This window comes from Tyto alba, unplaced genomic scaffold, assembly GCF_018691265.1.
Source record: "Tyto alba isolate M040663 unplaced genomic scaffold, T.alba_DEE_v4.0 Super-Scaffold_23, whole genome shotgun sequence".
Classification (NCBI taxonomy): Eukaryota; Metazoa; Chordata; class Aves; order Strigiformes; family Tytonidae; genus Tyto; species Tyto alba.
The window spans coordinates 30,721,022-30,745,542 of record NW_024881297.1 but is presented as its reverse complement, the minus strand read 5'-3'; the positions used below and the strand labels follow the sequence as shown (position 1 = coordinate 30,745,542).

General features: G+C 70.2%; 2 protein-coding genes across 5 annotated transcripts; one reads left to right on the top strand and one right to left on the bottom strand.

The window, feature by feature from the left end:
* The first annotated feature begins 3,247 nt into the window (after positions 1 to 3,247).
* Positions 3,248 to 6,858, top strand: LOC122153820 (glycoprotein-N-acetylgalactosamine 3-beta-galactosyltransferase 1-B-like). Its single transcript, XM_042797139.1, has 4 exons — positions 3,248 to 3,351; positions 3,974 to 4,162; positions 5,262 to 5,923; positions 6,582 to 6,858. The coding sequence occupies exons 2-4, from the start codon at positions 4,000 to 4,002 to the stop codon at positions 6,744 to 6,746; spliced, it is 990 nt and encodes a 329-aa protein (XP_042653073.1). The 5' UTR covers positions 3,248 to 3,351; positions 3,974 to 3,999; the 3' UTR covers positions 6,747 to 6,858.
* A 286-nt stretch (positions 6,859 to 7,144) lies between these two features.
* On the bottom strand, positions 7,145 to 22,689 carry LOC116965781 (arf-GAP with GTPase, ANK repeat and PH domain-containing protein 2-like). Of its 4 annotated transcripts, none has more exons than XM_042797115.1 (19): positions 22,248 to 22,689; positions 15,164 to 15,222; positions 14,996 to 15,083; positions 14,384 to 14,469; positions 14,162 to 14,303; positions 13,947 to 14,081; positions 13,520 to 13,641; positions 13,260 to 13,412; positions 12,679 to 12,765; positions 12,486 to 12,590; positions 12,246 to 12,408; positions 12,044 to 12,163; positions 11,460 to 11,606; positions 11,055 to 11,114; positions 10,582 to 10,733; positions 10,409 to 10,499; positions 9,380 to 9,602; positions 9,034 to 9,289; positions 7,145 to 8,388 (listed from the first exon to the last, which is right to left on the bottom strand). In XM_042797115.1, exons 1-19 carry the CDS (start codon positions 22,405 to 22,407, stop codon positions 8,182 to 8,184), a joined length of 2,556 nt encoding a protein of 851 aa, XP_042653049.1. In that variant the 5' UTR covers positions 22,408 to 22,689; the 3' UTR covers positions 7,145 to 8,181. The 4 variants fall into 4 exon arrangements, with proteins under 4 accessions (XP_042653049.1, XP_042653047.1, XP_042653050.1 ...); XM_042797113.1 differs by lacking the exon at positions 22,248 to 22,689 and adding an exon at positions 17,156 to 18,730; XM_042797116.1 differs by lacking the exon at positions 11,055 to 11,114.
* Positions 22,690 to 24,521: the final 1,832 nt, after the last annotated feature.

The following is a 24,521-nucleotide window of genomic DNA, read 5'->3' as shown; positions in this document are numbered from 1 at the left end:
AGACTGTGCCTCTGTCTGTCCAGAACCAAGGGAGACCCCAAAACCCACCGCGACCCTCAGACCACCTGAGAACCCTGGGACCCCCAAACCAGCCGGGATCCAGGGGCCGGCCCCAACCTCGGGACACCCGGACTGACTTGGGACCCTCCTGACCCCCTGCCCCCAGATGCCCCCCTGCACCACAGTCCCTCTTGCCCTGCTCCCCCCTTTCATTTCCCCCAGGTTCCACCACCCCCACCCCCCAAAGGGGCTGGGGGGAACCCAGGGGGCAGTGGGGCTGCCCCCCGTTCCTCCCTTTAACTTATAATGGGGGGTCTGCGTCACCCCTCTGTGCTCCCCAGATACGCCTTGGGCCTGGGTGGGGGGGGTTCTGGTGTGGGGTGCCAGCTCCACCAAAACCCCCTGTAGCTGTTGTCACACGCACCCCCCCACTCTGGGTGTCACCCTCCCCAGCACCCCGGGGGTCCTGTCCCCACCCCCCCACAGCGTTTCCCTGGCTGCTGGCAGTTGCAGATCAGGCTGTGGCAGATGGGGGATGTCCCAGGGGGCACCTCACAGGGGAGCCCCCACTCCACTCCCACAGACCCCCCCCCCACGCGGCACCACGCTGCTGCTGAAGAGCTCACGGCTCCCCTTCCACGGGGGCATCTTCGTGGGCTTCATCGCCACCTTCCTCTTCCTCCTCCACATCATCCTGCTGCCTCGGCCCGTGTCCCCCACCCAGCCAGGACCCCTGGGCAGTCAGTGCACACCCCCCCCCCCCCCGGTGTTGCCTGGTCCCCCGTGCTCTGTGGGGTGGCCCCGACCCGGCTCTGCAGGTGGGTGATGCTGGGCGGGGGGGGACGCTGAACCACCACAGGCGGTTTGGGGTCTCTGGTGGGATGGGGTGGGGGGTGTGGTGGGCTCACCCAGCTAGCTGCTCCAGTTGGGCTGGGGGGCTGAGGGCCGACCCCCCGACCACGCAGCGTGGGTGGAGGTGTGGGGCCAACAGAGCACCGTCCCCCTGCCCGTGGCGGCGGGCGAGGACGCCGGGGAGGAGCGGGCGCTGTACGAGGGGGGTGCGTGCCCCGTGCTGGGAGGTGACCAGCACCACCTGCGCCAGACTGACTGCTTCCTCACGGCGGCCGCCGACACCTTCGTGGTAGTGGCCAACCTGCCCTGGCTGCTGGCCGAGCAGGGCTACGTGAGCGGCGGGGTGGGCTACGAGCTCAGCAAGGAGGCCCGGCACCTACACCAGTGCCGTGGAGGACCCGGAGGTGATGGGGGGATGGATGTGGGTGGCTCGCGGGACATGTGGGGCCACAAGACCTTCCACGCCCAACTCCCACCTCACTGAGAGGTTCTCTCAGAGCTTCTGGTACTGGAGCCATGGCTACTACCCCACTGCGACAGTAGGTCACACCTCCCCGGGTCCCTGTCCGTGGACGCTGCACTTTCATCCTGCCCACCCCGGCAGGGGCAGCTGCCAGGACCCCGAGGTGGCCACAGTTTTCCACGCACGGCTATAGTCCTCCGTGCGTGACCGTGGATCCCTTGCATGGCCGTGGTATCCCCACAAAGCATGGCCACAGTCCTCCTTGCATGGCCACAGTCTGCCCACGCACGGCCATGATCCTCCACGCACGGCCGTGGGCCCCCTTGCACAGCCGTGGTCTCCTTGTACGTGACCGTGGTGCCCCTCGCACGGCCACGTGCCTGACTGCATGTCTGTGGCACCCCACACGTGGCCATGGCCCCTCCATGCATGCCTGTAGCATCCCACTGTGCATGGCCACGATGTCCCCACCCATTCGTGGCCACGGTTCCCCTATGTCTGTCTGTAACATCCCCCCCGTTTGTGGCCGTGGCATTCCCTCACCGTGGTATCCACCCCATAAATGCCTGTTGTATCCTCAGCCACGGCTGTGGTGTCCCCACAGTGCACGGCCTCGCTCCCCCCACGTGTGGCCCTGATGTCCCCGTATCTATGGCCAAGGTGTCCCTCCACGTGCATGGCCACTCTTCCGCCGTGCATGACCACAGTGCCCACAGCCTTCCATGCATGGCCGTGATCCCACTTGCACGGCCGTGGTACCCCCAGAAAGCGTGGTCACGGTTCCCTTTGCGTGGCCACCGCCGTCCCGGTGACCACAGTGCTCCTGTGCTTGACTGTGGTACCCGTCCCATACGTGGCCACGGCATCCCTCCGGTGGCTTGTTTGTGGTGTCCCCAACCACGGTGTCCCCACAATGCATGGCTACGGTGCCCCAGGTGTGGCCGTGGTGACCCCCCAGGTGTGGCCGTGGTGACCCCCCAATGCCTGGCTGTAGTAGCCCCCCCACTGTGTGGCCAGTGTGCGCCCATGGTGTCCCCCCCTATGTGGCCCATGACCACAGTTTTCAAGGCGACCATCGCCCCTGGGACACCCACCCACAATCTCCTCTCACCCCACTGCCTGCTCGGCACAGGTGCCCACGGTGCCCCCCCAGCCCCCGCCCCAGTTCCTGGCCACGTTTCCCAGTGGGGAGTGGGGAGGGGGAGTAGCCCTGCCCCGGGGGTGCTGAGCTGGGGTCTAGAGCACCAGTGGGGCCGGGCACTGCTGCCAGCAGGGACCCCGGGGGGGTCACCATGGGCGGGGTCTGGCTGGGGAGAGCTGCCTCCAGTGCCCCCCACCCCACTCAGGGACACCTGGCTTGAGGCCATGGTGATGGGCTCAGGGGGTGTGGGGGTGGCCTCCAGCCCCCCCGGCCCTCCTGCCCTGTGGCACCAGTGGAGTGGGAGGGGGGCACTGGGTGCCTGGTGCCCCCCCTTGCCTCTCCCAGCAACCCCCGCCCCCCTCCCGAATCCTTGACCACCCTGCTCTAGCCCAGACTCCCCCTCACTGGGGCAGCCACTCTCGGTGGCCATCGCTGGGGTGTTGGTGGCCACGGGAGCTGGTTTGGGGGTCCAGGACAATGGGTGGGGATGGTCCCCCCCGTTTGCAGTGGGGTTGGGGGAGTGGGCGGGTGTCAGTGCTGCCCACGGGCGAAGGGAAGTCCATGAGTGGGGGTGGCATGGGGACATGGCCCCCTCCCAGTGTGGCTCCAGGGAAGGGCTGGGATTGGCTGGGGGGACCCATGGGTGCTGCCGTCACCCCCCACGGCCTCAGCCCCCGCCCCGTTAAAGCCCTTTGCCCGGGATGGAGGAGCCGGTTCCTCGTTTGGGTGCGTCCATCCGTGCCACGTGGTGCCACCGCCACCGTCACCACCGGGGCCACGGCCAAGCCTTGGGGTGCAGGGGGGCCAGGCTGGGGCTGCCCCCGCCGCAGGGGTGGCCAGGATCAGGCCCTCCCCGGGAGGTGCTGGACGGGACGGGTGATTGGGGCCACGGCAGGTACCGGATCCGGCACCGGGGTGGGGGCACGAGGGGAGGGATGGGGTCCCTGGGGAGCAGGAACACCCCCCCCCCCCGGCCCCATTACTTCCCTGGGGACCCCAAATGCCCTGGGAGCCACCAGCCTCCTCCCCCCCACCCCCAAGTCCCTCTCCCACCCCAGCCAGGCCCGTGTGTCCCTAATTAGTGGCTGGTAATGAGATTTGCTGGAATTAGATGTCCCTGGTATGGGGGGAGCGGCAGAGGAGGTGGGGGGGGGTCATGGTGGGGCAGGGGCTGGTGGGTCTGGGAGGGAGAGGGGGGACGGGGGTGGGAAAAACATCAGGCTGGGAGGGATTGAGGGGTGTCTCAAAGGGATGGGGGGGCTGGTGGCTTTGCAGGGACACACGGAAGGGGACAGGGGGTGTCCGGGGCGGGGGGGGGTTGGCTCAGCATGACACGGAACTGGTGGTTTGGGTGGGGGCAGAGCCACAGGCAGGGCCCCACTGTGGTGGGGGGTGGGCAGTGGCTTGTGGAGGTGGTGGGACCCCCCACTGGAACCCATTTTGGGGGGAGGGGGGCCAGATCCAGCCCCCTCTGGGGAGACCATCCCCTCCCACCCCTTGTCCCTGTCTCTCCTCAGCCCCCCTGGGATGCGGCGGTGAGGCCATGTGGGGCTGGCACCCACGGGTGCCCTGGTTCCCCCTGGGCTTCGCTGTGGGGCTGGTCCTGGGGGGCAGCCTCCTGCAAAGCCTACAGCAGCTCTGGGACCCCCCTGGTCCCCCCCTGGCCCCCAGCATTGCCCACCTGCACAGCCTCCCCCAACCCACAGGTGAGCCCTGGGAGGGGCCCCATGGGAGACACCCGGACACGGGGTAGGGAGGGGAGCGGGGGAGCAGTCCCGGAAATACGGATGGACACGGAGGGACGGACGGACACACCTCCCCACATCCTGGGTCCGTGGGGAGGCAATGGGAAGGGAAGGGTGAGGGGCACAGTCCCGTGGGGCTGGTGGTGAGGGATGGGGGGACAGTGGTGGGGGGGGTGGCAGTTCTGAGCTGGGGACAAGGACAAGGCAGTGTGAGCTGTGGTGGGAGCTCTGATGTGGGGACAAGGGACAGCGTGGCTGGTGGGGGGAGCTGGGGACAGTGAGGGGACAGCGTGGCTGGTGGGGGGAGCTGGGGACAGTGAGGGGACAGCGTGGCTGGTGGGGGGAGCTGGGGACAGTGAGGGGACAGCGTGGCTGGTGGGGGGACCTCGTGTTCGATGGGGGCGATCACAACCTGTCAGTGGTGGGAGCTCTGAGTGTGGGACGTGAACGGGACCTTCTGGAGGGAGGGGGGACCTCCGAGCTGGGGACAAACGTGGGACCTTCTGGAGGGAGGGGGGACCTCCGAGCTGGGGACAAACGTGGGACCTCCTGGAGGGAGGGGGGACCTCCGAGCTGGGGACAAACGTGGGACCTTCTGGAGGGAGGGGGGACCTCCGAGCTGGGGACAAACGTGGGACCTCCTGCACGGTGACGGCAGCTCTGACTTGATGAGAGTTATGGGCTGGTGGTGGTGGCACCGCGGCGCTGGTGACCAGGACGGGACAGTGTTGGAATTGGTGGTTGCTCTGAGCTGGGGACAAATTTCAGCCCTTCTGGCCAGTGGTGGGACGTCTGAGCGGGTGACGAGGGCGGGATGGGGTGGCCGGCGGTGGGAGCTCTGAGCTGGACAGAAGGAGGGGGCGGTGCCGCTGGCGGTCGTAGGTCTGGGCTCGCGACAAAGCCGGGACTTTCTGGACCGCGGTGGGAGCGCCGAGCGGGGGACGAGGAGGGAATGGCGTGGGCGCAGCCGGTGGCGCTGAGCTGGGGACGGGTTCCCCAGTCCCTCTACCCGGGGCGGGGGGCTGTGGGGTGTCCCACCGCTCCCCACCGCCCCCGGCAGTGAACAGCAGCCAGGCGCGGGCGCTGTACGAGCGGGTACGCATCCTGTGCTGGGTGATGACGGGGCCCAGCACCCTGGAGACCAAAGCCCGGCACGTGCGGGCCACCTGGGCACGCCACTGCAACGTGGTCCTCTTCATGAGCTCGGCGCCGGACCAGCGCCTCCCCGCCGTGGGGCTGCCCGTCCGAGAGGGCCGGCACCAGCTCTACTGGAAGACCATCCGCGCCTTCCAGTACGTGCACCGGCACCACCTGGGTCAGGCGGACTGGTTCCTCAAGGCGGACGACGACACCTTCGTGGTGGTGGCCAACCTGCGCTGGCTGCTGGCCGGCCACCCCCCTGAGCGCCCCATCTACTTCGGGAAGCGCTTCAGGCCCTTCGTCAAGCAGGGCTACATGAGCGGCGGGGCGGGCTACGTGCTCAGCAAGGAGGCCCTGCGGCGTTTCGTGGCCGCCTTTGCCTCCGGCACCTGCACCCACACCAGCGCCGTGGAGGACGTGGCCCTGGGACAGTGCCTGGAGAAGGTGGGGGTGGAGGCGGGCGACTCGCGGGACACGCGGGGCCTCGAGACCTTCCACCCCTTCCCGCCCGAGCGGCACCTCGCCGAGCCGCTGCCCCTCGACCGCTTCTACCCGCAGTACTCCTACTACCCCGTGCAATGGGTGAGCGAGAACCCCCCCCCCCAGCCGGGACCCCGGAGCCCCCCGGTCCCCCGTCCGGCTGGCGCTGGCGTCCCCCACTTCCCCTCAGCATCCAAGGAGCCCCCCCCGTGTCTCCGGGCCCCCTCTGTGTCACCCAGGCCCCTCGGTGTCCCAGACCCCCCACCCGTGTCCCCGCAGACCCCTGTGTCCCCTCTGCCTCCCCACCGTCGGCCCCTCCCTGCCACACCCACCCGGTGGGCACCACCCACTGCCCGTCCCTACTAAGCCAACTAGGCCACACCCGCTCATTTGCATCCTCACCCCGCCCACTCCCCTGCTAAGTCCCACCCACCTTCGTCCCACCCACATAGCTCCACCCCTCCGAATCCCCCGCCCACCTCATTAACATGTAAGCCCCACCCCCCGCCACCGCGCCGCTCCTTTCCCATCCTCTCCCGCCCCGCCCCGCGCTGGCCCCGCCCCGCGCTGGCCCCGCCCCGCGAGGCCCCGCCCATGTCCCCGCCCCGCGAGGCCCCGCCCCTGGTCCCGCCCCGCGAGGCCCCGCCCCTGGCCCCGCCCCGCGAGGCACCGCCCCTGGCCCCGCCCCGCGAGGCCCCGCCCCTGGCTCCGCCCCGCGAGGCCCCGCCCCTGGCCCCGCCCCGCTGACGCCCCCCCGCAGGCAGCCGCCTGCTGCTCGGACCTGGCCGTGTCCTTCCACTACGTGAGTGGGGAGCAGATGTACGCGCTGGAGTACCTGACCCACCGCCTGCGGCCCTACGGCTACCGGCCCCGCTACCGGCCCCCCCCGGCCCCCACCGCCCCCCCCGGGACCCCCGGCCCCTGAGCTGACCCCCCTGCCGGCACCCCGGGGCGCGGACCCACGGCGGGGCTCTGCAGCACCGCCCCGTGGCACGGACCCACGGCTGTGCACCCCACGGGTGCCCCATGGGTGTGTACCCCACGGGTGTGCAGCCCCACAGAGCGGCTCCGTGGCACCACACTGCGGCACAGCCCCACGGGTGTGCACCCCACGGGTGCCCCATGGGTGTGTACCCCACGGGTGTGCAGCCCCACAGAGCGGCTCCGTGGCACCACACTGCGGCACAGCCCCACCGCCACGGCCCCACGGCTTTCTGGCACCGTCCCACGGCACAACCTCACCAGCCACGGGCCTGTGGCTGGACCCCCCCCCCCCACGCCCCCGTCACCGCGTGTCACGACACCAGGAAGGAGCAGCCACGGTCACAGCGCCAAGTCCGACATTGTTACGTACTTACAGTTACAACCCGAGAGATGAAAATGCTGTACACGGCCCAGCCCCCGCCCCGGCACGGCCCGGACCCCCCTCCCGGCCCCCTCTCACCCCCCAGCCCCCCAAACTGGGGACCCTGGCTCAGCCTCGCTGGTGCTGCCGGGGCACGGGGTGCGTCAGGGGCGTCACAGCAAGGGGTGCCCCTACATTCACGGGGGTGTCCCGGGGCAGCGGACGGGGTGAGCCCCCCCCCCAAAGGCCCACGGCCAGCGGGAGAGGCGGCAGGGGTCCCACCGGCGGTTCCCCCCCCCCCGCCAGGCGCCATGGCACCGTGGTGAGGGGGGGGCTGGCTCTATCCTAACACTAGACGAAGCAATAAATTAAAGAGGTTCCCAAGGGGATGCTGAGAAAAGGGGGGGGGGGGGGACGGGTTGGGGTGTCAGGCCACGGTGGGGTGGGAGGGGGTGTACAAAAGGTTGTTGTAGAAAAGGAGGTGGGGGGGGGCTGGGGGGAGGTGGGGTCTGCTCTGCTCCTGCCACAGAGCTGGGGGGCTGTGCCAGGGGGCATGGGGTGGGGGGGCACATGGCTGGGGGTGACGTGGGGCGGGTGATGTGGTGCAGAGGGGGTGGCATGGATGGGGGGCGGGGGGGCACAGGGAGGGCAACACAATGGGGTGATGTGAGCAGGGTGCCACAGTGGGGGGGGGATGTGGCTCAGGCGAGGAGGGGGTGGCACGGGCGGGGGTGGCACGAGTGGAATGACGTGGGCGAGGGGAGGGCGAGGGGGGGGCCGCAGCGGCACCGGGAGGGCGACCCAGTGCCACCACCGCCAGCCCCGAGCGCGGGCGGGGACCTGGCACGGGCGGGGGGGGCGGGGGGGGTGCAGGACCAGAAGAGACCCCAGCGGGAGCTGATTAATAAATAAGAGCATCAAAAATACAAACCGTGGGGCGGCGGTGGGCAACGCCGGGGCCAGCGGGCACCCGCAGTCCTGGGGAATGCCGAGCGGGCACCGGGCCCCGCGCCGGCTATACCAGGGCGGTCCGGGGCTCGCAGGGCCCCACGCTGGCGCAGCTGCTCTTGCGGCGCAGGCCGGGGGTGGCCGGGCTGCCGGGACCCTCGCCGGGGCAGCCGTGCTGCAGCAGGATGTCGGCGCACTCCTGGCTGCCGGCGCGGCGGGCGTAGAAGAGCGCGGTGCGGCCCTGCCCGTCCCGCGCCCGAACGTCCGCGCCGTACTGCGGGCACAGCTGCCAGGTCAGCCGCCGAACACCCCACGCGCACGCAAGCCACCATCACCAGCCCCCCCGGGGCCGTGGCACGGTCCCCGTGGCCACGCCACGTCCCTGGTAGCCATGCCGGGTCCCCCACGGGTGGGTTGCCTCTCCCCCTCCCGTGGCCACGGCACATTCCCCAGCAGCCAACCCACGCGTCTCTCGGCACGGTGGGGTTCCCATGGCCATCCTGTCACTCCCATGGCCTGCCGCATCCCCCCACGGCCACACCACGTTCCCCATGACTATGCCATCTCCCCACAGCTATGCCACGGGTCCTCGTGACCACACCATGTCCCCCATGGCCACGTCACGCTCCTTGCGACCGTGCCATGTCATCCGTAGCTATGTCAGTCCCCACGGCCATGCCATCCGCCCTCTGGCCATGCCACGGTCGCCGTGACCACACACGTCCCCCACAGCCATGCCACGGTCCCCAAGACCATGCCACATCCCCGACAGCCACGCCGTAATCCCCCGTGACCTCCCTCCTGCCCATGTCACGACCCCCATGACCATTCCACGTGCCCCACGCCCACCTCCATGCCATGCCACGGCCTCTCCACCCCCCACCCCGTCTGCCCTCCACCCCCCCCTGCCCCGACATACCCACACCAGCAGCTGGGTGATGACCACGAGGGCCATGTCGCAGGCCATGTGCAGCGCCGTGCGCCGGTCCTTGTCGCCGGTGCTGATGTTGAGCTGCTCCTTCTTGCTGTGGGCCAGGAGCAGCAGCACCATCTCCAGGTCCTTCTCCTGCACCGCGCAGAAGAGCTGCTCCCCCAGTGGTGCCTCCGCCGCCGGCAGTGGTGCCAGGAAGAGCCGTTGCTCGTACTTGGCCCGGATCCACGACTCCCGCTCCTCCCTGGGGAGATGGGTGGCATCAGGGACCACACGGCCCCGGGGAGGTGGCGCTGCGGTGACACGGTGGGCGGGAAGCACAGGGGACACCCACCGGGAGGACTCGTGGGTGGGCTTGCAGCGGCCCTGTGGGTTCTTCTCCCAGATGCTGTTGGCAGTGGCGTTGCCGATGGACGTCAGCACCAGAGTGAGCTCCCGGGGCCAGTCGTCCAGGTCAAGGGAGCGCACACGGGAGAGGTGGGTGCCCAGGTTGCGGTGGATCCCCGAGCACTCGATGCAGATCAAGGCCCCCAAGTTCAGGCTGGCCCAGGTGGGGTCTGGCGGGGGATGCGCAGAGACCGTTGGCACCGCGCTGGGGGCATTGGGTGGCCCACGGCATGGCCCGTGGCAACACATGGCCATTGCATGGCTCGTGGCACCCCTGGGCTTGTGGCACCCCATGGTGCGTGGCATTGCGTGATCCATGGCACCACGTTTGCCCGTGGCACCACAAGGTGCCTCCTTGTCCAGGGCATTATTGCGTGGACCCATGGCATGACACGGCCCATGACATCAGACAGCCTGCGGTGTCATGCGGGACATGGTGTTTCCTTGCCCACGTTATTGGGTGGCCCGTGGCATCGAGTCACCCCATAGCACCATCTGGCTCGTGGCACACCTTAATCCACACCACTCCGTGCCCAACGGCACCGTGTAACCAAGGCCATCTCATTGCCAATGGCCCGTGGCACCAAGTAACCAATGGCCCCACGCGGCCCACGGCACTGCGTGACCAAAGGCCCCCCGTGGCCTTCTACGGCCCGTGGTACCACGCAACCGATGGCCCCACATGGCCAGTACCCCACACGGCCCATGGCATTGTGACCAATGGTCCCCCATGGCTTCCAGCCCCACGTGGCCCCTGGCACCGTGTAACTCATGGCCCCACGTGGCCAGTACCCCACACGGCCCATGGCACCACGCAGCTGATGGCACCTCATGGGCCATGGCACTGTGACCAATAGCCCCCCACAGCCCCTGGCCCCACGTGGCCCATGGCCTCCGATGGCCCATGACACCGCGCAACCGGTGGCCCCACATGGCCTGTGGCCCCACATCACCCACACCCCCCCCGGAGACTCACTGGGTGCCCCGCAGTCCACGCAGAGCGAGTTGCCCCGGGCGTTGCGGATGGCCTGGATGGCCACAGCTTCGCTCTGGCTGTCCATGCGAGCCTGGGGGAGACGGGGGGGGGAATGAGTGGGAGGGCAGCAGTGACGTGGTGGTGGTGGTCCCTGGCCACCCGCAGGGTCCTACCTTGTTCTTGCTGCTCTCGCAGCACTGCAGGCTGGCCAGGATCTGGCTCTCGATGGCCTGCACCCAGGCGTCGCGCTCCTCGAAGCTGCCCGCCTCGAAGTGCCACGTCTGGCCCGTGCTGGACACGATGATGAACTCAAAGTTCTCCTCCTCTGCGGGACCAGAGACCCCCTGGTGGGTGGTGGGACGGGGGGCTGGGAGGCGGGCGGGGGGGATCCCCTGGCCAGGAGGTGCCGGGCTGCCCCAGCCCCACCCTCGCCAGCACCCCCCCCCCCCATCTTCCACCCCCTGCACCCAAAGGGGTGCCCACCCCGCTGGTCCCCACCACGCACCCAGTCCCGGGGACCCCCCGTCTCTGCCCGGCTGCCGAGCAGGGAGGGGACGTCGGGGCAGGGGATGAGATGGCGGCAGGCGAGGATGGGACACAGCCACATGCATGAGTGGAGCAGGCCACGCGCCACGCACCACGTTACCTGTTTTATAAATATTTCTTAAACTACCAAAGCTTTTTAATTTCCACATTTTGCGCTTGGCTGCGGAGGGTCCGGGGCAGCGAGAGCAGAGAGAGGAAATGGGGAGAGAGAGTCATGAGAGGAGCCCGCAAAGCCCTGGGGGTACGGAGGACGGCGCCAGGGTGCAGGGGGGTGGCAGGCAGTGGCAGAGCAAGGGGGGGGACACGTGGGCAGGGCAGCGGTGGCTGAGCGTGGCACGGGGGCGTGGGGTGGGCAGGATCAGGCCCAGATCCTCCATTCGCCGGAGCCCTGGGGCATCCTGTGGCATCTGCCCCACGGGGCGCGGTGGCGTTGTCCCCATGGTTCCGTGGCCACTGTCCATGAGTGACCGGGGGGGCTCGGGGCACCCGTCCCTGTGACGCTCACCTTCTGCCTGCCCAGCCGAACCCTCCGTCTTGGACGGCGTCATCAGCTTCTTCCGCCGGTGCTTCTTCCTGTCGATCATGGGCGACGGCGGCGGGTCTTTGCCTGAGCTGCTGGGGCTGGATACGGCCTCGAAGGCCGGGGGAGCGTCTGCCAAGAGACCCGCACGCGGGGCTGCTGGCGGCCCTCGAGCTTGCCAGGGCCACCGCGCTAATGAGGGTCACTGGGGCCACCCGGGGCAGAAGGAGCAGTGGGCTCACCAGCGCCACTGGAGCCACCAGTCACCAAGTTCACCGGGCCTGGGGGATCGGGTCTCCGAGCCCGCTGGGCTCGCCAGGCTCGCTGGGGCCACCAGGGTCACGGGAGCCACTCGGCTCACCAGGGTCACACGAGTCACTGGGAGTGCTGGAGCCACTGGGGTCACTGGGCTCACCCGGCTCGGTGTGACCTCCAGGGCCACCAAGGGCCACCGGGTCCCCCGGCGTCACCCCGGGGTCACCAGGGCTCAGCGGGGCCACCACAGGCTCTGCCCTGGGGAGGTGTCTGGGTCCACGAGCGCGAGGGGTGATGGGGACGGGGACACTCACCAGAGCCGGACAGCTTGGTGCTGGAGGCAGAGGCGCAGCGCTGCAGGGACCGCTCAGCCTTGCCCGCGCCCTTCATCCCCGGCTCTGGGGGGAGGCTGAGCCCCACGGGGGAGGCGCCAGCTGCAGGTGGGGAAGGACTGGTGGTGACACAAGGGTCCCACTCCCCCCCCCCCAGCGCCACCACCACCGCCCCAGTACTCACCACCACCCTCGGGCGCCGTCCCGCCGCCCACGTCCTTCACCAGCCCGTTGATGCTGGCGGAGGGGCCGCAGGCGGAGATGGCGCGGGGCGGGCGCTTGCCGGGGACCTTGACGGTGGTACGGAGAAGGTCCATCTCCTTCCCATGGGTGCTGTGGATATAGTCCTGCCACGGGGACAGGCGGGGGCTGAGACTGGGGCTGCCCCCGCCGTGGGGACAGGGGTGGGGACGGTGACACTCACGTTGATGCTGGGGTGGTAGAAGAGGAGCCCGTTACTGGACAAGGTCACGTACTTCTTCTTCCACTCCTTGTTGAGGGAGTTGCCGCTGCGCTTCAGCAGGAAGCTCTGGGGACGACGGGAGGGTGAGGGGGACAGGGAGGGGACAGCTGGGGACAATGTCGTGTCCTACCTCTGCCACCACTGCCCCACCAACCTGCTTGATGGGGATGGCGCGGCCGCTGCCCGCCACCTCGCCCCGGCTGTCCAGGCTCCGCTTCTCCGAGTCGCTGCCCCGGCGCGTCTGTGGGGACGGGAGTGGGCTCAGCAGGACGCGTGGCACTGCTGGGGGTACCCGGGGTGCCACATCCCCCCCCCACCGCGGGGACACCTCGGGGTGCCCACAAGTCCCCCACTGCCAGAGCCCCATGGTGGGGACACCCTGGGTGCCATGGGTGTCCCCCATCACCACCCTGGCAGGGGGGCCCCCTAGACGCCACGTGTCCCCCTGTGCCACCACCACCGTATCAGGGGGACACCCCAGGCGCTGCGTGTCCCCTGCTGCCACCACCCTGCCAGGGGACACGCCAGGTACCGTGTACCCCCCGCTGCTGGGTAGACACCCCAGGTGCCACGTGCCGCACGCTGCCACCATCCTGCTAGGCGACACTGTGGGTGCCACATGCCCCTCTATGCCACTACCACCGTGCCAGGGGGACGACCCAGTTGCCACCACCTGTCCAGGGGGACACCGTGGGTACCACGTGTCCCCCGCCGCAGAGGTCCTGGCGCACTCACGGCGAAAAGGCTGGTGCGGCGCTTGGCCCCGCGGTGCAGGGAGCTGGGGGTGCCCAGCGGGGCTGGGGTCTCGCTCCGCAGCTCCCGGTGGCTGACGTTGGGGGTGGAGGGCAGTGAGGACGAGTAGTCGCTGGTGTGGCCACCGTTGCTGGCCTGGATGGGACAGGGAGGTCAGTCCCGGCACTGGCGTCCTGTGGCTGGAGGGCTGGGGGTGGGGGGCGGCCCCTGGCCAGGGTGGGCGAGCTGGGGGGGGGCGGTACCTGGCCCGGGTGGATGCCCCCGACGGGGGTGGATGCGGCGGAGTGGCTGGGGGTGCTGGGCAGAGATTTGCAGGACGCCACGAGCTGCTGCTGCTTCTTCAGTGCCACGACCTTCTGGGCGACTGTGCCGAGAGCCTGGTGTCAGGCGGGCCAGGCTGCCGAGACCCCCCCGGCCCCGCCTTGGCCACGCTCTCCAACCCCCTGGACACGGCCCCCCTCCCACCGCAGCCACTGGCCACTATCCCCATTCCACCCAGCCGTGGCTCTGTGCCGCTCTGGCCACGAGTCCCATCCCACCCAACCACAACCGCCATCCCACGCTGGCCACGGTCCATCGTACCTGGTCACCGGCCCCCATCCCACCCCCAGCATGCACCCCCCCCCCCACCGGGCCTGCCAGGGGAGCCGAGCACCCCAAGACACCCACCCTCAGTGAAGACCCGGTCAACATTGAGGCCGTACGTGGCACAGGTCTCGTAGTAGAGGCATCGCTTCATGTCCCCGCAGAGCGCCTGGGCTCGGGCATCCTCGATCACCCGGGGGTTGGAGGAGCTGATCTTGTCTGGGGGGGGGAGCAGGGGACTCAGGCGGGGGTTGTCCCCTCCCCATCCCCGTGGGGCTGGTCCCACACCCCCAGCTCACCCTGGGTGCCCACCAGCGCCAGGGCCACCTCACTGGCGCCCCGGTAGCCGCTGAGCAGCGCGTGCAGCTGCGTCACCTCCTCAAAACTGCTCTCGTTCTCCAGGCTGAAGACGAAGATGACGGCGTCTGCCCAGCTGGCAAACTGGGGGGGGTACGCGGATGGGGGTCAGGGCTCGGCCCTGGCCAGCAGGGTGCCCCCCTGCCCCCCCAGCACCCACATACCTTGGCGTCCGGGGCGCCTCCTTCCTCCCGGATGAGCAGGAGGTGGCTCTGGCCATCGACCATCACCTCGCGCTTGAACTGACCACCTGGAGCCGGAGGGCGGAGAGGGCAGGAGTCCTGTGGCTGTGCCTGACCCCATGGCCTCGAACATCCCATGGCCATGCCCAGCACCATGGCCTCATCCAGCCTCATGGCCATGCCCAGCACCACGGCCTCATCCAGCCCCACAGCGATGCCCAGGACCATGGCCTTCCCTGTACCTATGGCCTTGACTGTCCCCATGTCTTTGTCCACCCCCATGGCCACACCAACCACCACGGCCTTGGAAATCTCTATGGCTTTGTCCACTCCACAGCCATGCCCAGCACCATGGCCGCATCTGTCCCCATGGCCACGTCTATCCCCATGGCCATGCCCAGCCCCATGGCCCTGACCATCCCCATGGCCCTGACCAGCCCCATGGCCATGCCCAGCCCCATGCCTTGTCCATCCCCATGGCCATGCCCAGCCCCATGGCCATGCCCAACCCTATGCCTTGTCCATCCCCACGGCCATGCCCAACCCTATGCCTTGTCCATCCCCATGGCCATGTCCAGGCCTGTGGCCACTCACTCTCGGTGGGCTCCAGGCCCACGTAGGAGCCGGTGAGGAAGCGGTGGACGAGTGCTGACTTCCCGCTCTTGCTGCTGCCCAGGACTCCCTGGGGAGAGGGCAGAGGGGGCATCAGGGTGGCCGAGGACGGGAGGACACGGGGCAGGGACATGGGGATGTGGTACCCACCAGCCGGATCTCGGGGACGGAGCGGCCCAGGGTCCATTCCTGGCTGTTCACCAAGGCCTCTGTGGGGAGGAGAGGGGTGAGACGGCGCCCAGGCACCCCCGGCACCCCCCAGCACCCCAGCCTAGGGTAGGACACGGCCGCCCCCAGCCCTGCGGCAGCACCACCAGCAACATCCTGCGTGGGCAGCCACGAGCTGTCACCAAGCAACGGCACCGCACTGAGCTTGGCGGGGGCGGCAGGAGGGACGCAGAGACGCGGCGTGGCGGGGACGGGGGATGTGGCGCCCCGCTTGCCATGGGCACGAGGACGCAGGGGACACAGGGACGTGGCAGGCACGAGGATGGAGCATGGCAAGAGGACATGGCGTGGCACGGGGACCTGGTGGGAACCAGGACACGGCGGGCACCAGGACACGGCGGGCACCTGGACGCAGCGTGGCACAGGGACACGGCGGGCACCGGGACGTGACATGGGACGAGGACACCATGGATTCCAGGACACGATGGGCACAAGGACACGGCGTGGCACATGATGGGAACGAGGATGCGATAGAGGTGGTGCACGACAACATGGCAGGCACGAGGATGCAGCATGGCACAAGAACGTGGCATGTCACAGGGGCAAGACGGGCACGAGGACATGATGGGCACCAGGACATAATGTAGCACACGGTGGGCACGAGGATGTGACGGACGTGTGTCAGTGCACGCAATGTGGCAGGCACGAGGATACGGCATGGCACAAGGACGTGGCGTGCACGGGGACACAACAGGCGCGGTAGGAGGATGTGGTGTGGCATGGAGACATGATGGGCACCAGGATGCGGCGTGGCACGAGCACACGCTGTGGTGCATCCACGGGCACAAGGATGTCGTGGACGTGGTGCGCGAGAACATGGGAAGCACCGGTGGGGCTTGAGGACATGGCGTGGCACAAGCACACAGCGTGACACAAGGACGTGGTGTGAGTGACACAAGGATGTGGCATGGCACAAGGACGCTGCCTGTGCCTCCCACACCCCCTGCCCACCACCCCCAGCACAACATCTCACCTCCTGCACCATGAGAAGGGGAAACTGAGGCAGGGCAGAGCCCCTCCCTCCCCCCTCCAATCCTATGCCTCAGTTTCCCCTGTGCCATAGGCAGGGCTGCCCCCCGCCAGGTGCACGGCAGGCGAGGGGTTAATGCTGCTGCCTGTCACCCCGCACATCGTCACCACGGAGCTGCCACCCACGGGTGTCCCTGCTGCCACCCCCAGGTCCCCAGCAGGCTCTGCCCACACGCCCCACGGCACCGGTGGGTCAGGGATGGGAGTGGGGCAGCCAGAGGGACGGGCAGGCGCAGGGCAGCTGTGGGGCAGCCGGACAGGTGGATGTGGGGGTGAGTGGGACAGAAGGACGGACGAATGTGTGACGCACGGATGGCACCGGGGATGGAGGAGCGGACGGACGGATGCTGGGATGGAAAGGCGGGTGAGGGGTTGGCCCCTGAGCTGGCCCCACTGGGGAAACTGAGGCACGGAGCCCTTGCCACGACTGGCCTGACACACACCACCCCACCCCCCCCCGTGCTGGCCGCCCCGTGGGACCCTGAGGCCAGGCAGGGGCCAGGACGCCTGGGGCCCCTCGTGGCAGGGGTGGCCCTGCCCAGTGGGTCACAAGTCCCCAGCCACCCGCCCCCCCCAACCCACACACCCCCAGCCATGGGGCGCAGACGGGTCCCTCTGCTCCACTCAGGGCACAGCCCCTCCCCGGGCACGTCCAGCAAGCGGAGCCAGGCTCCCCACACCCACCTCCTGCCCCACAGCCACGGGGAAACTGAGGCACGGTAACATCCCCCCCTCGCCCAGCCCGCGCGGGGCAGCAGGCGGTACCCCCCCCCCCAAACCCCATCCCTCCTGCACCCAGGTGACTGAGGGACACGGGGAAACTGAGGCACGGTGTGGCGGAGCACAGGACCCCCCCCGGCCCCCCCCCCCGGGCCCGGTACTCACTGGGGGAGGCGCCTCTGCCCAGGTCGGTGCTGAGCAGGGCCCAGGGGGGCGCGGGGTGGGTGGGGGTGGCCGCCGGGCTCTTGGCAAAGATCCCACTGATGAACTTGAGCATCTTGCGGTCGCGGGTGGAGGCTCGGCCGCCCTCGCGCCCCCGTTTCAAGCCCGTTTCGGCGAGGGGGGGTGCAGCGGGCACCGGCGCCAGACCCCCCGGTCCTGGGTGCAAATCGCTGTAATCCAGGGTCTTGCTTTTGCCTTTGTGGGGGGAGAGCCGAGCCCGCGCCAGCGGTCGGGGGCCCCCCTCGGCCCCCGCTTTGCCCCCCGGTTTGGGGCGCCCCTTGCCTTCGCCCTCGGGCCAGGAGAGGCGGCTGCCGGCGGTTTTGTGGGTGCCTTTGCCCGCCTTGGCGTCGGGGCCCACCTTGGCCCCGCTGGTCGTCACCGTCTTGAAGGGTTTGGTGCCGGCCAGGCGCAGGCGGCGGGCCCCGGCTGCCGGGTGCGGGGAGGACACGCCGGGTGCCGGGTGGGACGGGGCTCTGCCCCCATCCGCAGCGCCCTCGGGGTGAACCCAGCTGGCTTGGCCCAACAGCGGGCGCCGGGGGGCTGCCGAGGGGTGGGGGCACTCCTGGGGTGCCCGACCCGGCTCCCCCAGCGCCTCCAAGGTGCCCTTGGCCCCCCGGGTGAAGGCGTCAGGTTTGGGGGGCACAGCGGGAGGAGGCAGCAGTGCCGGGTCGGGCTTGGGGGGCACGGCCGGGGGCAAAGGCAGCAGTGCCGGGTCGGGTTTGGGGGGCACGGCCGGGGGGGCGGGTAGCAACGCCGGGTCGGGTTTCGGGGGTAGAGCGGGGGGCAACAAGGCCGGGTCGGGTTTGGGGGGCACGGCGGGCGGGCCGGCGGCGGGCGTCGAGGCGGGCGAGCGGGGGCGGTTGGCGCCATGCCCGCTGCGGGGCTCGGCGAGCTGGGGGGCAACCGGAGCTTCGGCCGCCGGCTTTGGGCCGGGACTGGGGGTCCGGGGGCTTCCGGGGGGCACTGGGGCGTCGATGGGGCCGGAGCCGGCGGTACTTATCCAGAGAGCGTCCTGGCGCTGGAAAAGCCGCTCGGGCCTCTTGGTTTTGCCGCCGCCGCCACCGCCGGGGTCTTCGGCGCGGGCAGCATCAGCCGCCTGCCCGGGGCGGGGGGCTCCATCGCCGCCCCCCCCCGCCTGCTCCGGCTCCCCTGGGGCTGCCACCGACTCGAGCTTGACCAGGGTGAGGGAGATGAGGTAGGTGGTCCGGCGCTGGAGGCCGGTGGTCCTGCTCATGGGTGCGGGCAGGGCAACTCCCCCCCCCGCCTCCTCCACTCCTCGAGCCGGGCAGGCAGGCAGAGCCCCCCCTCCCTGTGTGTGTCCCCCCCCCCCCTTTTTCTCCCCTCGCCGGCTCCGCGTCCGCCGGTGCCGGGAGGATGCTCGGCGCGGTCCCCACCCCCGGCCCTGCCTCCCCGAAGCCTTCCCCGCTCGCCCGCCCCCGGAGGGGTTGGCACCGCCGCGCCCCCCCCTTCCCAAATCCACCCCCCCCACCCCCCCCACGCCGGGAGCGGGGCCGACCCCCCCCCCACTCACCCCAACCCCGGGTTAGCGACCGGGGGGCATCGTGGGGGGCTCCCCCCTCCTCCCCAGCGCTGGTGGAGGAGATGGAGGGATTGGGGGGGGGGGGGGATGTTTCAAGGGTTGGGGGGGCTCTGCGGGTGAGGGAAGATGTGAGCGGTGATGGGGCGGGGGGGTGGAGGTTGTGGGGATGGGGGAGGAGGATTGGGGGGTCAGGGGGTGGAGGAAACGGGGCGGTGATGGGGAGGGGGGTTACGGGGAGCTGAGGGGGCTGGGGGGGGCGGAGAGGGGAGTTATGGGCCGTGGGGGGATGGAGGGGTGGGGGGGGTGATGAGGGGTTATGGGGCGGGGGGGGCCATGCCCGGGACCCCCCGGGCCCGGGGCTCACGGCAGCGCCCCGACGGGTTCGTCCTTGGCGGCGGCGGGGGGGGCCGGGGCCCGGCGGGGGGGGCCCTGCGCGGCCGGGGGGGGCCGGGGCCGCCGCTCTCCGCCATGCGCCGCTCCCGGGGCCGGGCCGGGGGCGGGGGCGGGCGGCGGCCCCGCCGCTACCGGGCAGGCGCGAGCGCTCCCGGGCGCCCCCCCCCCCCCCGCAGCCGCCCCCCCCGCGCCGGTCCCGACACCCGCCTGCGCTGCCCCACGCACCCCCTGTCCCCGCCACCTTCCACCCCCCCCATCCCCTCACCGTGCCCCCCGACACTCTGGCCCCGCCGTACCCCCTGCCCCACCCTCAGCCCTCTCCCCATCCCTGGATCATCCCTCCAGACTTCCAGCTCCCTCTGTCCCTCCCTCCCACCCCCCTGCACCCCCCAATCCCCTCCCTTCACCCCCGTCGGGCAGCGCTGGGGGTCTGGGGTGGGGGGGGGGCCGTGGGGCCCATGGGAGTTGTGGGGGACTGCGGAGGGTGGGGGGGGGTGTCTGCGAGACTGTGGGTGGCCATGAAGGGCTGGGGGAGCCCTGGGGGGCTGTGGGGAGGCGTGGGGGGGCCTGTGGGGACCACAGACACGGGGCAGGCCCCGGCCGCCCATTTTTCCAGCATTTTTAGCAGCAGCGCAGAAACCCTCCACATCCCGTTGCCACGGCAACAGCGAGGCTGGCAACGGGGGACCAGCCGTGACACCCCGGGCCAGCCCGTCACCACCACGCGTAAACACCTCCCCGGCCTGTGCCGTGTCCGTTCCATCCCCCCCTCGCCAGCGTCACCCTCCAGCCACACACACTGCCATGCCAGCGTGTCCCCCCGGCACAGCCTGGGGAGGGACGCAGGGCCTGGAGACACGTGCAGGGTCCCGGGGTGGCCACAGGACCCCCGGGACAGGCCCAGGGGTGGGGACAGGGCTCGGGGGTGGGCACGGAGCTCGGAGACAGACACGGGGCACTGGGGACGGACACGGCGCCCAGGGACAGACGTGGTGCTTGGGGGCGGACACGGCATTCGGGGATGGACGCAGGGTTTGGGGACAGACACGACCCCTGGGGACAGACACACCTCTTGAGGACACCCCGCTTGCTCAGGCTTAGCGGAGCAGGACCCCCCCACCCTTCCATGCCCACCCTAGGTTGCCCGGGAGGTGGGTGCTGGCACCCAGTGGGAAAAGATAGATGGGAGGGGGGGGAGGGATGTGGCCCCATGACCCCTATGGGACAGATGTGCCCGGGGCCGAGGGGACAGGGGGGGCCTGTGGGGCTGGGGGCCACCTGTATGGTGTGTCCCTCCCCTGCCCCGCGCAGGGGCCCTGGGGAGCTGGCACGTCTCCGGTGCTCGTGACAGAGCTGGGTGCGTCGTCCCAGCAACCCGCCCACGGCCCCCAGCGAGCCGCCACGGCGTGTCCCCCTCCCAGCACCCGCCGAGGATGGGGGGGCACCCCCTGAGCCTCCGTCTTGTCCATCCCTGTCACCTCAGCCCCATGGCCCTGGGGGTGACACACTGGCCCCGGCCAGATTGTGTCCCCATGCCAGGCTAAGGGGGTCTGGCCCCTCTTAGCCCCTCCACGGTGCCGGTGCTGCCCCCTCCCAGTGCAGCTCAGCCCCCCCCAGTGTCCCCCAGCAGCCCCCGGGTGAGGGGTGAGGGGTGGGTGCCCTCCCCATCGCTCAGGGGTGGCCCTCATGGCACCGTGACCCACACTATGGGGGTGGGGGTGTGTCATGCCAGGTCTGACCCCACGCCAGGACAGCCATGTCCCCATCCCATGTCCCCAGGCCCTGCTGGCCCCCCCAGTGCCCCTCTCCAGAGTCGGGGGGGCGGGGGGAAGGGGAGTGCACCCCTGGGGTGGGGGCACAGTGGCCAGCACCCCCTGGGTGCAGCCGGGCTCTGGGAGGTACCGGGAAGAGGGGTTTGGGGGGGGTCCTTTGCACCCCCCCCATTGGTGCTGGTGGTGGGTACCACTTTGCAGGCGCTTAGCAACAAGGCATCCCCCTGCTTCCTGTTGCCATGGCAACCATGCTGGGGACATGCCAGCGCACGGGGGGGGGGGGGGGGGGGGTGGGCATAGGGATGCGGGGGTTCAGCATGGGTTGGGGGGAGTGGGTGGGTTGCACTGGCGCCCATTCCCCTCAGTAATACCATCCAACCAGACACCCACCGGGGGGGGGGGGACCACGGGGTGGGAGAGCACCCCCTCCAAACTCCATGGGGCTCCCCAAAACAGCCCCCCCGCCCCCCCCCCCCCAGCAGCAGGGCCCCCCTCAGTGACTGCCGGAGGTGAGGAAACGGCCCACGTCACCGACCGCAGTGCCGGGGCTGCTGCGCCGGAAACCGCCCGATGGCACAGCCACGGCAAAGCGGGGCGGGCGCCCCCCGGCCCCCCCCGGCGGGTCCCTGCGCCCCCCCGTGTTCCCCCATCACGGCTCCTCATGGCGGGGCTGGTGCTGCTGGGCCCAGCCGGGTCCCTGCCGCGACAGCGGGCAGAATTGGGCCTCGGCCGCACTGGGGTGCCGGGCAGCGGTGCCCCACGATCTGGGGGGAATTTGGGGCCCCCAAGCTGGGACAGGATCCCCCAGCGCGGCTGCGGGTGCCACCGCCGGGTGCATGGCGCGGGTCAGGGAGGAGCAGCGTCATCTCCTGTCCATCATCCGTCCGCCCTTCCCTCCACCTGTCTGTCCGTCCATCCCTCCGTCCGCCCTTCCCTCCACCTGTCTGTCCGTCCATCCCTCCGTCCGCCCTTCCCTCCACCTGTCTGTCTGTCCATCCCTCCGTCTGCCCTTCCCTCCACCTGTCTGTCCGTCCATCCCTCCATCCACCCTTCCCTCTACCTGTCTGTCCATCCCTCCCTCCCTCCCTCCCTCCCTCCCTCCCTCCCTCCCTCCCTCCCTCCCTCCCTCCCTCCCTCCCTCCTTCCCCCTGTCCATCTGTCCATCCCTTCAGCCAGCCGGCTGCCTGTTCACCCATCCACCCATCCACCCATCCATCCGTCCGTCCATCCGCCCACCCGCCCGCCCGCCCGCCCATCTGTCCATCCACCCCTCACCCATCCCTCTGTCCACCCCCACCCTTCCCGGCCGGTCCCCCGGGGGTGCCCGTACCTTGCACCACGCAGAGGGACGCGGTGAGGCTGGCCCGGAGCCGCGGGTCCGGCACCGTCTCCACCAACCGAATCAACTTATTCACGTGTTTCTTGGCCCCTTCGTGCCGCTTCACCTCCGCCCGGATGGCGGCCAGCACCTGCTGCCGGGGGGGGCTCATGGCACCCTTAGGTGCGGGCAGGGTCCCGCCGGGTCCCCGGGGTCATGGCTCGGCTCCGCTTGCCGTCGTCCCCCCCTCGGTTCATCCGGCCCCGCCGGGCCGCGCTTCCTGGCTGGCGTCACCCCGGTTGGGTGGCTGGCGTCACCCCGGGGGGGCTGGCGTCACCCCGGGGGGGAGGCTGGCACGGGCGCCCGCCGGCGGGCGCAGGGTTGGGCCTGGGAACCCAGGGAGCACCGGGGCGGCGTGGCGGTGCCCGGCCCCGTCAGCACGTCGGGACACGCCGGAGCCCGTCGGACGGCACGGCACGGCACGGCACGGCACGGCACGGCACGGCACGGCACACCCGCCGCCTCCGGCAGCCCCGCCACGCCGGGGGGGCACGGAGGGGAGATGGGCACCACCGGGCAGGGGCGGCCGAGGGGACACGGCGGGGACACGCCAGCGGCACGGGAAGGACAGGCGGGGGCTGGGACCCGCCAGGGATGGGGACACACGGGGATGCGCACGAGCAGCCAGGCGAGGACATGCGTGTGCTGGGGACGCAACAGGGCACTTAGACGTGCACCCGTGGGAGTGTGTGCAGCCCCGGACACACTGGGGACATGTGTGCAGGCACGCAGACACGCTAACGACATGTGTGCAGTGAGACAGGCCCACTTGGGACATGTGTGCAGCCATATAGACATGCTAACGACATGTGTGCAGTGTGACAGGCACATCTGGGACACGTACAGCCATAGGTACATGCTAGGGACATGCGTGCAGCCACACAGCCACGCTAGGGTCACGTATTCAGTGACAAAGACACACTGAGGACACATGTGCAGCCACAGAGATGCACTAGGGACCTGTGTACGGCGCCACGGGCACAGCAGGGATGTGTCCGGGGCGATGGGGTCTCTCTTTAGGGACATTAGTGGGAGGGGGTAGCGACGGCAGGGATCTGGAGGGTGGGCGCGGGATGGGGCTCTGGGGGGGCGGGAGCCGCTCCCTCCCGGGTGTCCCCGTCCCCGCACCCACGGCCCTGCACCCTGGGCACGTCCCCATCCCGGCTGGGTCCCCCACCCGCCCCACGGCCCCCAGCTCCAGCCTCCCTGGCCCCCCTGAGCTCCCCCAGCTACCCCTTCCCCACCTCTCCCGTGCCCTCCTAGCTCCATCCCCCCGGCACTCACTGCCCCCGCCCCATTCCATCCTCCCCATCCCCCTAAGCCCCCCCAGCTCCATCCTCTGTCTCCCCCACCCCGTGTCCCCCCAGGTCCACACCCCTGGTACCCGCTGAGCCCCCCCAGCTCCATCCTCTGTCCCCCCTGTATCACTCCAGCTCCATCCTCCCTGTCCCCCATATTCCCCCAGCTCCATCCTCCCCCCCCCCTGCGCCCCCCCAGCTCCATCCTCCTCTTCTCCCTACATCCCACCAGCCCCATCCCCCCTGTCCCCACGGGGTCCCCCCCGCACCCCCCATCCCATGGAAGATGTGCTCTAAGCCAGCGTTGAGATCCTTCCCGCTGGGTCGCAAACCCCACCCGCATCTTCGGGTGACCCTGGAAAAGCCTCCTGAGGGGCACAGCCCTGGGGGACAGCACCACCGTGGGGGCAGACGCCCCCCGCCCGGCCGCTGACACCCCCAACCCTCCTCATCAGAATCCCCTTCCCTTGACGAGGAAGGAGCTCGTTAGCGTGGCCGTGACGCGGGCCTGGAAGACGGCGTTGAGGAAGGCCCCCACCTCCTCCTCCTCGGCCGCCACCATCTCCTCGGGGCCCCTCCCGGGTGTCCAGTGGGGCCAGGAAGCGGGAGAGGGTGGGCTTGGGGGGGAGCCTCGTCCCACACACAGGAGGAGCCCCACATGGGGAGGAGGGGGTGACAAGGGGGGCAAGGGGCCGTTTGGGAAGGGGGATGGGGGATGGAGGGATGGGGGAGACAAGGTGTGGGGTGGAGGTGGGGGATGGAGGTTTGGGGTGGAGATTTGGGGTGGAGGTTTGGGGTGGAGGTTTGAGGTGGAGATGGGGGATGAAGATTTGGGGTGGAGGTTTGGGGTGGAGGTTTGGGGTGGAGACGGGGGATGGGGATTTGGGGTGGAGATATGGGGTGGAGATTTGGGGTGGAGATTTGGGGT

What these genes read in the sequence shown, in the direction of transcription:
- LOC122153820 (XM_042797139.1), top strand. Translation starts at nt 4,000, where the DNA reads ATGTGGGGCTGGCACCCACGGGTGCCCTGGTTCCCCCTGGGCTTCGCT. An exon ending in CAGCCTCCCCCAACCCACAG is followed by an intron (nt 4,163 to 5,261) that starts GTGAGCCCTGGG and finishes CGCCCCCGGCAG; the next exon opens with TGAACAGCAGCCAGGCGCGG. An exon ending in CCTACTACCCCGTGCAATGG is followed by an intron (nt 5,924 to 6,581) that starts GTGAGCGAGAAC and finishes GCCCCCCCGCAG; the next exon opens with GCAGCCGCCTGCTGCTCGGA.
- LOC116965781 (XM_042797113.1), bottom strand. Translation starts at nt 18,446, where the DNA reads ATGAGCAGGACCACCGGCCTCCAGCGCCGGACCACCTACCTCATCTCC. An exon ending in CCGTCCCCGAGATCCGGCTG is followed by an intron (nt 15,084 to 15,163) that starts GTGGGTACCACA and finishes CCCTCTCCCCAG; the next exon opens with GGAGTCCTGGGCAGCAGCAA. An exon ending in CCCACCCACGAGTCCTCCCG is followed by an intron (nt 9,290 to 9,379) that starts GTGGGTGTCCCC and finishes CCATCTCCCCAG; the next exon opens with GGAGGAGCGGGAGTCGTGGA.